The following is a 16,061-nucleotide window of genomic DNA, read 5'->3' as shown; positions in this document are numbered from 1 at the left end:
AGAAAAAAATAGAAATTGTCACAATCTGTTTTATAAAGTTAACATAAACTTGAAACTAAAATGCAACAAAAACAGCACTGTAAAATGAAACAATATATTCATTTTGCATAGAAATATAGATGCAAACCAGAAATAAAATATTTAGTATAATGCAGTAACATAAAAAAGAATAATGCCACTGATTAGACAGAATTTCATCCAAGAATACACGGATAGGTTAATATTAGGAGATGAAATTTATCAAATCAATGTCAATGAAAAATATTATATTGATGCATATTAAAGAAGGAAGCATTTGATAAAGTTAAAAATTCATTTTTGATAAAATTGTTTTTTAAACTACAGAAAGATAACTCCCTGATATGATGTCGTAACTAATGTTGAAATACCAAAGCAGCATTTCCCAACTTCATTGTAACAATCATTTTTCTAGTACATGTTAGTAAGTGTGATTAAAAATAAAATATAAACAATACTCCAAAAGTAGTTTGGGAAGTAAGTGGAGAAACATGTCATATTTTTTATTGAAGTATAGTTGATTTATATATGTCATATTTCTTAACAGGAGGTCTCAATGTGATTAAAGATGTATTTTCAAATTAATCTATACATACAAAAAATTATGATTAACATGCGACAGGATTTGTATGTGTATGTGTGTGAGTGTGTGTGTGTAGTGGTGTTGGTGGAAAAGGGGATGTAATTTGACAAAATGATTCCAGACTTTTCCTGGAAGAATGAACATGCAAAGATAGACAAAATAATTTTGAAAAAGAATATTCATCCAGGGGCCTTAACCCTGAAAATATTAAAATATATTATGAAGCCACAGTAGTTAAAATAGTAGAGCACCAATAGTAGAGAGACAGATAAATACAACAGAAGTGGGAGTTCCAAAATAGATTCAAGATTCTTCCTAATATAACAAAGGTAGTTTTCCAAAGAAGATAAGAAAGGATAGATTATTCAATAAATTTTTAAAGAATATCCGGCTAACATTTACAGTGTTCATTGCAGCACTATTTACAATAGCCAAGTCATGGAAGCAACCTAAATGTCCATCAACAGATGAATGGATAAAGAAGATGTGGTACATATATACAATGGAATATTACTCAGCCATAAAAAGGAACAAAATTAGGACATTTGTAGAGACATGGATGGACCTAGAGACTGTCATACAGAGTGAATTAAGTCAGAAAGAGAAAAACAAATATCGTATATTAATGCATATATGCAGAATCTAGAAAAATGGTACAGATCAACTGGTTTGCAAGGCAGAAATAGAGACACAGATGTAGAGAACAAATATATGGACACCAACTGGGGAAAGTGGGGTGGGGGTTGGGGTTGGCGTGAGATGAATTGGGAGATTGGGATTGCCATATACACACATTTATAATAAAAAATATCAAATTGTACACTTTAATTATATGCAGTTTATTGTATGTCAATTATATCTCAATAAAAGTTCTTAAAAAGAAAAGACTATCTGACTAACCATTTCTATACTAATACAGTTAGACATCACCTGCCAAAAAAATACAAAGATAAATTCCAAATAGATGACAAATGAAACTCTAAAAGAACTAGGAGAAAATAGAGGTTATCTGGGACTTCCCTGGTGACACAGTGGTTAAGAATCTGCCTGCCAATGCAGGGGACACGGGTTCGATCCCTGGTCCGGGAAGATCCCACATGCCGTGGAGCAGCTAAGCCTGTGAACCACAACTACTGAGCCTGCACTCTAGAGCCCGTGAGCCACAACTATTGAAGCCTGCATGCTTAGAGCCCATGCCCTTGCTCGCCACAACTAGAGAAAATCTGTGTGCAGCAACGAAGACCTAAAACAGCCAAAAATTAAAAAAAAAAAAGAATCATTGTTAAAAAAAAAAATAGAGGTTATCTGACTTACATGGGGGAAGATCTCTCCAAGCATCCCTGAGAAGGCACAATCCATGAAGAAACAGATTTAAATGTGTGACTACACAAATATTTTAAATGTCTATGTATTTGTAAGAGTCACAAAAAGGATAAAATGGGAAAAAAAAAACAATGGGAAAAAATAGTTGCTGAATATTTATAACGATTATAACGTTGCTAAATACTCCTGGTCTTTATTCCCCTTTTGTAAACCTCTCTCTCTCTGCCTGCATCCATTTGCCATTGCTGTTCCATAGAAGACAGATGCCCCCCTAAGAAAGTGAAGGACATGGTTCAAAGGAGGGTCCTATTTAGCCAGAAAAAGGAAGCGAAAGCCCTCCACAGATGGGCTAAGGGGAAAAGTGGGGAAGGAGGTAATGAAAAGAGGCAGCTTGGTATTTGTTCTGAGCTCCCCCCTCAACTAGGACCATAGAGGCATTTAAGAAGATAAAGGTGGGAGTGAAGATGTTTTTTCCCACTCTCCATTCTGGGCATCTGGGAGAGGACACATGAGGGCTCTAGCACCTATGAGAGTGACAGCCAGTGTGGCTGGGTAGAGAGTATTGTCTGGGTTGGCACACCTGTCTGGCGTGATGTGGTGTGGAATGACATGGCTCGTGTGGCGTGGTATGGAAGGAGCTCACAGGGCTCTCCATACCTTGAGACAGGGATGGAACACTGCTGAGGATTTAGCTCAGGAGCATGTGAAAGGTGATTACGGGGGCTGTTATGGATAAAGTGACCCCCCTGGCCAATGGCAACAGAGCCAGTGCCACCCCAGTCAGGAAGCAAATGGAGGCACAGGTAAATGTTGAGGGTCTGTAGCCGCAGGAAGGACTGGATGGGGCTGGGTCATCAGGTAGAGCAAGGGTCCACAGGGGAGCACCCTCAGACTCATCGGGAGACAGCTGTGTGATGGCTGTGGACTAGCGCCTGGGAACCAGTCACTAGACTAAACCAACATCCCCAGTGCAGGAAACTAAAAATTACCTAGAAAGGTCAGCTGAGGGCTTGACAGTTTCCTATCTCCCCAACCCCAATAACCATGAGGTTATATGTGCCCCCAATTAACAATTTAGCAGGCAAACCTGAAAGGCTGAGTTATCCAAAGGAGGCTGAGTATATAAAGATGCTGCTTAAGTGATTGGATTTGACTGAACTTATTGGATTTAACTAAAAGAGTGTGTGTGTGTGTGTGTGTGTGTGTGTGTGTGTGTGTGTGTGTGTGTGTGTGTGTGTCTCCCCATGGGAATTCATAAAAAAGAGCACATCAGTTTTTGAAAAATAAAGAAGCTGTATTTTGTCAGCATGTCTGAATATAGCATGAGAAAACTGGCAACCCAGGATATGAGTACTAAGTGATTAATATGTTCAATGTATACAATAAGCTTACAAATAGAAAAGAAATAAAAATCAATGGCTCAATACAAAGTGGCCAAGGAGCCCAGATAATCAATTTCACATCACAAAATAAAAATATAAATGATTGATAAAAATATAGGGGGAAATTTTCAAATAGCAAAGAAATATGCAATTTCAAGCCATTAGGTAAAGTGTCCAGCTGGAAAATCAAGTAAAGGGGCTAAAAGACAGTGAACCTGCCAAACACGGAAAATGCCTCAGGAAAACATCCTCCCATCTGAACCTGAAACTATGAAGTAACAAAACACCGCAATGCCTAGGTCACTAAGTGTCGTCTCCTTCAAAGCCATAACTTGCCTGTGTGCAGCTGGTTTGAAAGAGGCGGCTACTGTGCAAAGCTTTGTTAGAACTCATTGCAGACGTCTTCTGAGCCTGCAGCACATTCTTTTGAATATGGTGGTAAATCTCCATTGACAGATTCGTCTTGTGGAAACAGCCACAATTAATTTCAAGCCAAGTCTGGTTAGACTATTTGTGATCAGCGAAAGCTTTTCGCGTAAATTTGCTCTGGAGGCAATGACAGAAGAGGCATGCGAGAGCTATTGGGTTGGCCAAAAAGTTCATTCGGGTTTTTGCGTACGGTGTTGTGGAAAAACCCAAACAAAATTTTTGGCCAGCCCAATACACGGCCGCTCACGGAAATACATATTCAACTGCGAATGAGAAGGATCCTACTTGGCAGGATATCTCTCAGCTGTCCTGTGTAAATATCTCCCAACTGGTCTATCCACAGCCTTCTTTTCACTAAGCCTTTGATAGTTTAAAATATAGACTTGATCATGGCATCTCTGTTTCTGGTCATCTTCAAATAAAAACACAAACTCATAAAATGACTCTAAAGGCTTAGCTGGTCAGTTCCCTTTTCATCCAGCCTCAGGCCCGTCCCATCAGAGTCCTTATCCATTCCATTCCCTCCAATCTGCTTTGAGCCAATGAACAGATTCTCACTCTACAGATCTCCGTCCAAAAGGTCAAGCTCTCCTTCCCAGCAAAGCCTCTTCAGCCCTCCTGCCCAGCGTCACCCTTATTCACAGCACATGTTTCCAAGGTACCACCCCATCCTCTTCATTGTACATAGTTTTGGATTTTTTTATGTGGTTATTTGATTAATGTCTATCTCGCCATGGAGATTAGAAGCCTGCAGGAAGGCAAACACCCAGACGTGTTTACATGGTGCATTGCATAAAGCCCAGCACATAGAAGTTCTCAATAAATAACTGGAGGATGAAAGAGAAATCCTATTTGATATGCTTGGGAGGAAGAGGTACTGCAAGATGACCACAGTAATCCCCTCATCCCTTTACGGGTCTGCTCGCCCATCAGGAGGTGAGGCTATTTCTCTCCACCTTTGAACCTATACCAGCCTCGTGACTTACTTTTCCTGCAGAATGAGGCAGCAGTGACACTGGGCCAGGTCTGGGCCTTGCTCTTCAGAAGCCTGGCAGCTTCTGCCCTGGCTCCCTTGGAGAGAACTGCCACTCTGCAGGAGAGCTGGTCTCAACCCCTGGAGGAAGAGCGGCCATCAATTCTGACATACAGCCCTGACAGCCCAGTGAACTTGGCCTTGACTCATCCCCACCCCACAGTCACAAGCCATAACACGATTGTTGCTTTCAGTTACTATGTTTTGAGATGATTCCTGGTACAGCAAGAGTAACTGAAAAACTGGTCTCTTATTTTAAAATCATAGTGGTCCTTAGATTCTCTCTACACCGTTATCTGAGAGGTTGAGCTTTTCCATAAGAATCAGGGGCTTGACCTTTTGTACCTGCAGCCAAGCAGCACAATCTCTAGCTGTCTTGGGCATCCACAAGAGTCAGTCATTACATGTCATGATATGGACTCGCCCCTTTTCCTTGCTGTTTTTCACATGTCACCATCTGAAACTTTGTGCAGAATTTCAGCTCCACTAGGGCAGGGATTTGTTGTTCTTGTTTTAATGTTTACAGTAATTATATTGCTGATTGTGCTGTTATTTTTAGTCTGAGTGTTGTGTGTATTCTGTGGGATAAAGCAGATGAGTATATACTTATTTATTTGGCCGCGCCATGCAGCGTGTGGGATCCTAGTTCCCCAACCAGGGATCGAACCCGTGTCCCCTGCATTGGGAGTGCAGAGTCTTAACCAATGGACCACCAGGGAAGTCGCGGCAGGTATTTGTCTGTCTTTATCTCCAGGGATTCTCTAGCTACCTGGCACATAGTAGATGCTCAATGAAATTTTGCTGAGTGAATGAATGAATCATTCTCTGCTTCACTGCTTCCACTTGATAATCCCCTTGCCAGCATTGAATTCCCCCGAACATTCCATTTTAAAACATATTCTTCCTTCTCATGTGCTGCCTGCTATCTTTTTTAATTTTAAACTAATTTTCAAATAGTCAATGTTCACCTGAACCACAGCTCAGTTCAGTGCTGTCTCCTTTCATTCAGAGATAATAGCAATGGCTCAGTATGATAATGACTATTTTGTATTTAAATCAGATAATGTGTCCAGAGTCCCGACACACAACCGTATGTTGAGTAAATGTTGCCCCCCTTCAACCCTTTGTTTCTGATGCTTTTCCTCAGACTACCAAGGGCATCCACTCCTCATGGCAACATCCTACATCAACCTATGTCAGTGATGGTCTGTGAATCATATCAATTCAGATAAGTTTAACATTTCTTGCTAGTTGCTGGGTGTTAGGCACTGACCCATATAGCATCCCATATTTCATGAAAAACAAAGCCTAGGTTGAAATCTCAGGTCCACACTTTTTCCACCAAGCACACTGCCTTTGGTACCGGTGGGCTGTAGACAGAAGGATGAAATAGACAAAGATGATACACATATCTAGGTGCCCGAGCTTCCTTGAGGCACAGGTATACCCTTCCTTCTTTCATAGGTTGAAGGCTAATACCTTCAAATTCTCTTTACTTAGCTTCATGAGCAAAACTTGTTTTTTAAAAACAGTCACTCTAAGGTATAATGACTGATAACGATGTCAAGCTTGATCCCCGAAGGGGTTCCCTATTTCAACCAAACATGCAGGATGCAAAAAGAAGACACGATGAGCAAGACTTAGACTTGGGAGCAGACAAGTCAGATTCCTACCTGCAATCACACTATTCAGTCCAGCAACCAGCCCAGCCCTAGTCAGGAGGAGCTGGGGAGAAAGTGAAGTCTGGCATCCATAAGGAGACAGAGCCTTCTCACAAATCCAGAGGGACCTTCAGCAATGAAATGGAAAGTCCTCACTCACCTGATTATCCTGGTCTGATTCCTAGATAGGTGGGCGCTTCACCTCTCAGCTTTGTACACTACACTCACCCATCTCTGCTCTTGTTTTAGTTTCCAACCCCACTATTCTCTGGCAGCCTAGTGCAAACCAATAAGCTATTCTTCCCAAGAAACTACTTGTCATACTTAAGAGCTCATGTCCCTTGTGTATAATAACATAATGGCATATTTATTCTTCTATTCACATTTTGCATGAAAAATGTGCTTAAGATAGTTACTAAAAACAAATAACATCTCACTGATGGCCCAGCAGACATAGTGCAGTTCTCAAGTCTCTGCTTAGTCAACTGTGATACATCTAGCAGCTTCTGTAGTGATCTCCAGACACAGTTAACTGTTAAATTCCTCAGCACTTGTAATACCACCTTGGGGACCAATCTCACAGACTTGTGATAATTGTTTTCAATTTATTTCCTTAACTAGATTGTGAGGCCCTTGAGGGCAGGGAATGTGCTTTAGTCATCTTTTTGTTCTGTCTAACGCAGTGCCTGGAACTTATTAGAAGTCAGTAACTCCTGGAAGAAATAGTTTCTTCCTTGTTTGGTATCAGAAGAAACTGGGGACCATAGATTTGGTAGGTTTGGTGATCTTGTGCCCATTTTCACTTCAGGTCTCCTAGAGAGCAGACCCAAGAGGGAAGCTCTGATTAGACCAGAGTCTCCCTTCCCCTTGAGGACCTCAAGATCCAATCTATAAAGCTTATCTCCTTGGACAGCTAAGCCACCACCAGAAGTCCCAGACTCCTGGTCACCTATCCTTACCTGAGCTTTTTCCACCATCTAACTCTGTATGACCCCTAATCTGATCTAGCCTATGTCCCTTCACACACTCCCCTTCTCTAGCGTAGTCCCTAGATACAGTCAGTCATCAGCAACATTCCCTATCATCCTGAGCCTCTTAGCTGTAGGAAAACAGCATCCGGCCTTCTTGATTGGTCTTCCTTTAAATTTATGACCCTAAGTCTCAAACATATCCTCAGGACCTCCTGGTGATGCTAACAAAATTTCCATAATCTATTTACTCTCTCACCTCAAAGATTAACCTTTCACATCTTCTTTTGCTCCTCAAACCACCATCATTTCCTATTCCTTCCTCACTCTTAGCTGATGATCTTGATTCTTATTTTTTTCCCAACTCAATTTATTGAAAATAGGGAATTTAGATACCACAGGATAATTTCATATACATTTAGATATTTGGTTCATTTCTTTTTAATAATGAGCAGAATCATATAAAAGGTAACATGAAGAGAGAGGTCTAGTTTTATCTATCTGACTACAATTTGCAACTGATGTGCAAAGCAAAGCTCAAGCAACTACCATCACCTACCTCTAAAATGTAACTCTCACAATAATGCTTTTGGCTTGGTAATGGGGAACATTTGCTTTTTAAAAACTTGTATGTTTTCTATTCTCTTAGACATTATAAAATTAAAAAATAACTTAGTTTTAGAAATACATAGATTTCATCAAATTTTGAGATGATCTTTATTCTTATTTCATGAAGGATATACATATACTTGGAAGAGATCTTTACATTTTTCCCTCCATAGCTACTGCTTCTGTGTTCATACAACCAGGCTTCCCTGTCACTTTTAAACCCTCTGGTCTCCTCCCTTGCCTGTACCATGAGGATCTCTCTAATCCATCATTTCCATCAGAATAAAAGCATGATATCCTATCTCCCACCTTTGAAAATTCTCTCTAAATCCTTCTAGCTACACTGCATTTCCCCGCTCCACTGCCTAGCAAAACCTTTCCAAAGAATTGCTGTTTTCACTGTTCCCACTTCATATTTCATTCTCTTAAGAAAGCACACAATCAGGCTTTTGCCTCCATCACTCCACTGAAACTACTATCATCAACGGACCTCCTCACATCACCACGGACCTCCACGTGGCCACGTCTGATGTTGACTCCCAGTCGTCCTTTGCCTTGGCCTAGCAGCTGCATGTGACACAGCTGATGACTCTTGCCCTCATGAAACATTTCCATTCAGCTTTGGGGACATCATGCTCTCCTACCTCCCTGGCCACTCCTCAATTTCCTTTGTTGGTTGGTTCCCCTTTTTCCGACCCTCAAATATCAGGATGCCCCAAGGCTTGGTCCTTATTTCTCTTTTCTGTCCACACTTTCTTTCTTGCAGATCCTTCCATTTCCGTCGCTTTAAATATGTTGATGTGTCCCAAGTTTATATCATAGCCCACCTTCCCCTCTTAGCTCCAAATTCATGTATCAAACTGCCTACTTGACATCTCTACTTAGGCGTCCAATAGACACCTCTCAGCATGGGCTGTACAAAATAAGCACTTGTACTTCACACTCCCACCAGCCCCTTACAAACCCCATCATTCTTTAGTTTCCCAATCTCAGTAAAATGCACTACTATATACCTAGTTGTTAGGTCCCCAAACCTGGAACTTATCTCTACTCCTCTTTTTCTCATATCCTACGTCCAAACTTGTCAGCTCTACCTTTGAAATAAATGCCGAATGCGATTATTTCATATCACCCCCACCCGTCTCACCTGAGTGCAAGGCATCCTCACCTTTCTCCCCTTGATGTCACCAGCAGCCTCTTAACTGGTCTCCGTTTCCACTCTAACCCCAAAATAGCCCTTACTCCTCCCAGCAGCCGGAATGATCCTTTAAAAATATAAGACCAGCCACACACCTGCTAAAGCCCCTCTGATTTGATGGCTTCCCACCACAATTAGAACAATATGCAAATTCTACTTTGGCCTAAAAGACAGGTCAGGTTCCTTCCCATCTCTGCACCTGCTGTTCCCTCTGCCCAGAAAGCCCTTCCTCCCAGACTTTGCAAGGCTTACTCCTCACTTTAGTTAGGTCTCTGCTCAAATATCACCTCTTTGGACAGGACTTTCCTGACCACTCACCACATGATCATACTGTTCTCTATCCTCTTATCCTGTTCACTTGTAAAATAGTGCTTACTAATCCTTGACTTCCTAAGATATATTTATTTGTTTTTTGTCTATTTCCCCCCAAAGATTGCAAACATCTTACTGCAAGGATTCTTCTGCCTTGTTCATCCTAAGTGACTAGAACAAGTGCTTAATAAATACTTGACAAGTGAACGAATGCAGGAATAAACGCACAAACTTCAGGAGGAAGGGATGGGATACAGACAAGTAGGTAAGCCAGCACTGGCTCAGGTAAAGAATGTTGTGTAAATAAATTCAAAGCTTTGATGTAATTCTAGGAGCAGAGAAAGCAATAATGATGGAAGGCCAGGGAATAGACTCGGAAGGGCCTCTCAAGCAGCTGTGTTGGGCAGAAACTTCTGCAATGATGAATGCTCTATATCTCTGCTGTTCAAAACAGTAGCCACTGGCCACACGTGGCTATTGAACACTTGAAATGTGGCTAGTGGGACTGAGGGACTGAATATTAATTTTCTTTAATTTTAACTTACGTTAACATAGCCACGTGGAGCTGGTGGCTATGATATTAGACAATAAAGCTCTAGAACCTGAAGAATCCCTTCCCCTAACTTGTGATTTCAGGATACTAAAGCATATCTCACTGAGTTATCGAGAGGACTAATGATATAAAACTGTCAGTGTCTGAAATATAGTTAGCCCTCAAAAAATAATAGCTGCTATTATTATACAGACTTGCAAATTAGTTTCAGTACATGACATGTAAATTGGCTCTAAAGTACAGTAACAGACTTTTATTAATTTTTATTGTAACTTTTTGTTGCTAGAGTTAGTGGATATCCAGTGCATGGGTCTATATTTGAGCTCACAAACTAAAAATAGCAAACAACCATTTTGGGATCTCAGGAAGGCCTTTCAGAGATAGACGAGGATTCCAAGTGGATCAGCTTGCTGATACTTATAATGAACTAATTAGTTTTGACAACAGCTAATTTAGCATTTGTGAAAATTGGACTTGTAACATTACTATATTATTTGCAAATAGTGTCATCTACAGCTTCCTGAATGATTTTGTATAAGCGTAGTGTTTGCTTTAATACATACTACTAAAATAAAGGGAACATATTTACTTATTGGAAACATTATGTTGCATTCTTTAAAGGTTAAATTGGTTTGGACATAATATTTTTTTTTCTTGTCAGTGGCTCACCATACTTTCTTCCATACTGAATCCAGAAAGCAAAACGAACACAGATATAGAACATAAGCAGACCGTTATAACTAACCCTTAGGAACAATCTAATCTAATAATAAAATAACACATTTGTTCAGAATAAGCATGGTGCTTATTTTTAGGTCAGGAGAATTTGCAGTCCACAGCAGCAGAGGTGAAAGTGGTATTCAATGCCCCTGCCTAAGTGCCTAGTGGAGACTCTGAGACTTGAAATCCGAGGATGGATGTATTCAAATTAAACAAATGCTTTAAAGCATTAAGAAAAGTTGATGTTCTTATTAAGGAGACCAATTAATCTGCATCGGTAGGTTGCCACTTTTCCGTAGTTGAAAAAGTGCCTAGGACGTACTATAAATGAGACCAGGAGCTGAAAGGGATGAAAATTTACTTTTCTACAGGGGAGTCTTTCCTTAACTGCCCTCCTAGACTTGCCCTTTGAAATGCAGATCCTTTCTCTTCCACCACTGACTTTGAGTCTGGGGTAGCATTAAGGGGAAGAGGGTGTTGTAGACACTTACCAATGGGCATCACTAAGAAAAAAGGCAGCCAGCAGAGGACGAAGCAGCCGACCACGATACCCAGTGTTTTGGCAGCTTTCTTCTCCCGGGAAAACTTGAGGAGTCTCACGGAGAAGTGCGTCTTGTTCTTGGCGCTGGACACCCCGCTGCCTCCTGTCGGGGCATTTTTGCGATGGATGCGGAGCGTGACCTGCTCCGAGTCCGACTTGTCGGTCTTGAGGCCGGACTTGAGGCCTCGGCTCTCCCTCTTGGCCACCACGTAGACCCGACAGTACATGACCAGGATGATGGCCAGCGGCAAGTAGAAGGAGCCCAGCGCCGAGAAGAGCACGTAGCCTGGCTCCTCATTGATCTGGCAGATGGTCTCGTCCTCGGGGGCCGGCTGCCTCCAGCCGAACAGAGGCCCGATGGAGATGACCAGTGAGAGCACCCAGACGCAGAGCAGAGCCATGAGACCCCTCTTCTGGGTGACAATGGTGGGGTAGCGCAGTGGGTAGCTCACGCCGATGTAGCGGTCGATGGAGATGATGCAGAGTCCCATGATGGACGCAGTGCAACACAGGACGTCCACCGCCGCCCAGATATTGCAGAAGACCCTGCCAAAGGCCCAGTAGCCCAAGATCTCGAAGATAGCGGAAAAGGGAAGCACCGTGGAAGTTAGTAGAAGGTCGGCCACCGCCAGGTTGACGATGTAGTAGTGAGTGACCGAGTGCAGATGCCGGTGGCAGGCCACGGAAAGGATCACAAGGATGTTCCCCAGTACCCCGAAAATGATGAGGCCCCCCAAGATCACCCCGAGCAGAATGGCCTTGGAAATGTTCACCGGTGGCGGCGGGTGGGTGCAGTTGGAGCTGTCGGAGGCATTTCCAGAGAGAAACACCATGGTCCCAGCCGGGGCCGGGCGAGATCCGGCTTTTGAGGGCCACCCCCAGCGAGGGCGGAGGCGGGAGCGAGGGAGCGGGGAGTCAAAAGGTCTCGGCTCCGAGGAGCTTTACCTGCTGGGGTTTTCTGGGGGTAAGAGAGAGCGTACTTGTGGGACGCAACCGCGGCCAGCCCTGGAAACCCTCAGAAGGCCACGCATAGGGACAGGGCATTAAAGGCGACATGGCCAGGGGAGCGCGGGGCTGCCCGCCGACCCTCTCCACCCGCTGCGCTGGCCTGGGGCCCCAACTCCCTCCCTACCCGAGACTTAGCATGGAGCTCGAGGAGACGCGATGCAAAATGCAATCCCAGAATTACGGGAGTCCGGTTTTCTGAAACTTCTGATCCGTCCGGATGAGAAGACTGAGCATTCTGCACATAATTTGGAGTTCAAAAATCCAGCGCCAGTTTCCCCCACAAACCACAAGCAACTACTGGTCTGCCGTCGACTTTCAAAGGCGGGAACCGTTGGCATCTGGCCACTTCTCCCCACCCGCAGTTACGCTCAGTGTGGCTGGACTCATGATAGATCCAGCTTCTAGGCGCGCAGGCCGGGGGACGTGGATGTGAAATGTTTGCCAAGACCGAGGCGGCCGCGGAGCGTCGTTTGCCAGCGTCCTCCTAAAAGAGCGCAAAGAGAAATGCGGAGTGTAAGCCAGGCGCCCTGGGGAGCGAGGCTCTGCCCCGGCTCGACGGCCGGTCGGACCCGGCGGGGAGTCCCGCCGACTCTGCGATCCCGAAGCGGCTCGCCCAGCCGCAGCCAAGCGCGCGGGAGGGGACTGCGAGTCGTGCCGCGCCGCTGGGAACCTGCCCCGGCGCGCTCCGCCGCGCGGCCTCTGGCGGGATTCAAGATCCGAGGCAAACACACCCCAAGCTGCAGCGCCCGGCGACCGGACTGCTAGCGGCCGTGCAGTGAAATTAAAATCCCCGAGCCCGAGAGGCGCGATTGCGGCTGACCGCTTTGCCGCGCCGAGCCAAGCCGGTGGAAACCCGGAGGATCTACCCGGTTGCCACTTGAACAGGTTGCTTCGCAGTCACCTGGAGGGGGCGGCCTGAGAGAGGGAGCCGCGGCGACCCGGGGACCGCAGGGTTAGTGCCACGCGCACGCTCACGCCAGAGGAATTCACACTTGAGTGTGCGGAGCGCGCCAGTCTGTCGACCAGCCAAGCCGGCCTGAGAGCCAGGTCCGGAACAAAGCCCTCGAGACCCGAGGAGGGCTGAACGCGACCTAGATCGGTCCAGGATTCCTTTCTTAGCCACGGGATCAGCGATTCCGGAGGACTCACGCCTCAAGCCACACCCAAAAGGGCTCGGGGGGTCCAAGAGGAGGAGTGGGAGCGGGAAGCATCACTCTGCCTAAGGGGCTTTGCAAGCGGCAGTCACTGCGGATTTTCTATAGTAAGCGTAAAAATCAAGTCCGCGCGACAGAGGACAGGGGACGCCTCGTGTTTTCCGAGCTGGGGACACGGTCTGCGTAAGAAAGCTAGGTCTCCACAGCTGCGAGCAGACCACAGGGACTCAGGCAGGAATGCGGGGAGTGGGGACCCACCTTGCCCTGTTAAGGACTCTGAGGTTGGGCCTTGAGGCGGGATTCCCGGGCAAAGGTTATTGTGAAAATCACAAGTTCTAGAGCTCACAGGTGGTACAAAACGCAAGCAACTGCAGAAACCCGTTTCCCCCTACCTCGGAGCGATGAATACGGCGTTAAAAATACACTTGTTAACTAGGAGGTAACTTCCCAAAATATATGAGGGAAACGAGGTGGGGTAGAGTTGCGAGTGAACGAAGCGAGAGGAGCCTGGGGAAAGTGGGAGTTCGGCCTCACCTGGAGGCCCAGGGAGGTTTGCTGTCACCCACCCGGCCCTGCTGGACGCCGGCGCCCCGCGCTGTAGCGCACTCACCTGGAGCGCGGATGCAGAGCCACCGGCGCGCGCGCCGCGGAGAGTGGACGGGCTTTCGGTTCCAGGAGCAGCCCTGCCGCCTCCTCCCTGGGGGGAGAGGGGACCGTCTCTCCGATGAACCAGACGAACCAATTCCTAGTCCTCTTGCACCCGCTGACTCACCCCTCTACCACAGACGCCACAGACGTCTTTAAGCTCCTGGCTTGCAGATGCTTTACCTGGACATTTTTAAAATAAAGAGAGAAAACAGAAAAAGAAAAAAACAAACACAGCCAGCCAATAACTCCACCTTTACCCTTTCAATATTCCGCAAACCCGACATCAGCAAAGAATGGCAAGGAACTTTGCAGCTCTTGCTGACGTAACACAGTCAGTAGCCCCAGCTAGTACCGTAATCTCCTGCTGTTACCGTATTACTCTGCGGTAACAGGCATAGTGCGCACAGCGGTTTTGTTTATGTTTTTTGTTTTTTTTCTCGTGCCTTGAGTGAATTGGGTTCTCACTTTACTTTAAGAAAGTGGGGGGGGGCGGGGGTAAGGAGGAGCGGGTAGAAGGGTTTTTTTTATTGTAGTAAATAACACCTTTAAGTGATCTGATTTTAAAAATAAAGACAAATAGATACTTGCCAGACACATATTACTGTGTGTATGATCTGTTCAAAGAAGTGCTCAGTAAAGTTACTTTTAAACAGCTTGATTCAATTAACACTTGGACTAGGTTCTGTTAAAATAAAAAAGAAGCATATTGTTAGGCCAAATACTCAGGTAAATTATATTATTTGCAGATGTTTTAAGATGAACGTAAAATCAGATAAAATTCAATAAATCTGATTGTAATAAAATTATAATTCCAGGAAAATAAAGTAAGCATATCTAAACCTTATGAAATATGATCCATCTCTCATTTATTCAGACAAATGGTTTTAAAAAGCATGGTGGTCACACTGGTTTCTTATGTGGCTTAGTGTTTTTAAAGTGCTATTATTTTCCAGTTTCCATAAGAAAATGTATCCTTTAAAAGTGTTACTTCCCTTTAATTCTCTTTATTGCATGCATAGTTGGAGTAAGAAAAGTTGACATACCATTCTTATTTACTTTTTTTTTCTGGTAAATTCCATGTTCTGTTTACCTTACAATTGAATAAAGCCATCTGTGTTTTGGAATATTGGGAAAATACCAGAATATTCTCCACTCTGTTTCTCACCACTTAAGTCCCCTTCTTTTATCTGTATTGATTCAGATAAAAACCACTGTTGGTAAAGTAGTTACTAGGTTCTCTAACAAAGAGGTAACACTCAGTAGAGGTAAATATGTACTTGAATTCCCTCCCCTGAACAAAAGTTGATTAATATTGTTACCTTTGCGAAGGGAGATGTTTGGGAGACTTTTTAATTAGTAGTATACCTCAAAAGGCCACAGAGGAATGCCCTCAGGAGGATCAGGGAGCCCTGCTTCATCGAAGACCCAATATTTAGATGGCCTCTTTCTTATAAAAAAATGCCATCCCCCCCACCTCTATAGGGGTAGTACCAACACATCACATTTGATTAGACTTTAATATTATTTGATTTGACTTTAATATTATTTTAAAATATACTTACACAAATTGTAACAGGGAAGAGCCAAATCTAACTAAATGCTGGATCTCTTTCTTTTATTTTAACCTTTGCTTCCCATTGCTTTTGTTCACTAAAAGGATACAATCTAAACCTAAAGGCCTGCCTGGGGGAACCCTGCCTCTCTGCCTGAATGTTAAACCAAATTGCCTTTTTTCAGGGAAACATTGACCCTGTCCACCTGTGGATGGCTGCAAGAAAGAAGACATTAACACACCCCCTCCTGGAGGCTGACCATTCCAGAGGATATTTGCAAAACTTAAGGCCGTTTTACTTTACTTCCTCATCTCCTCGCCTTTTCTGTGCTATAAAAGAAACTGGTATCCAAACCCCGATAAGATGGT

At 44.1% G+C, this 16,061-nt stretch overlaps 1 protein-coding gene across 4 annotated transcripts in view; it reads right to left on the bottom strand.

Moving 5' to 3' along the window:
- ADRA1A (adrenoceptor alpha 1A) overlaps positions 1-12,725 on the bottom strand; it is a 104,660-nt gene extending 91,935 nt beyond the window's left edge. For all 4 annotated transcript variants that reach the window (XR_009051353.1, XM_057722120.1, XM_057722119.1 and 1 more), the window contains exon 1: positions 11,281-12,725. Coding sequence is in view for 3 of the 4 variants with exons in the window: in XM_057722120.1 (XP_057578103.1) it covers positions 11,281-12,163 (883 nt within the window). In the remaining variant the exon portion in view is untranslated. The remainder of the gene's footprint in view (positions 1-11,280) is intronic.
- Positions 12,726-16,061: the final 3,336 nt, after the last annotated feature.

This window comes from Hippopotamus amphibius, chromosome 2, assembly GCF_030028045.1.
Source record: "Hippopotamus amphibius kiboko isolate mHipAmp2 chromosome 2, mHipAmp2.hap2, whole genome shotgun sequence".
NCBI classification, from domain to species: Eukaryota; Metazoa; Chordata; class Mammalia; order Artiodactyla; family Hippopotamidae; genus Hippopotamus; species Hippopotamus amphibius.
Note: the sequence above shows the minus strand (reverse complement) of the source record. Positions and strands in the feature narration are given on the sequence as shown.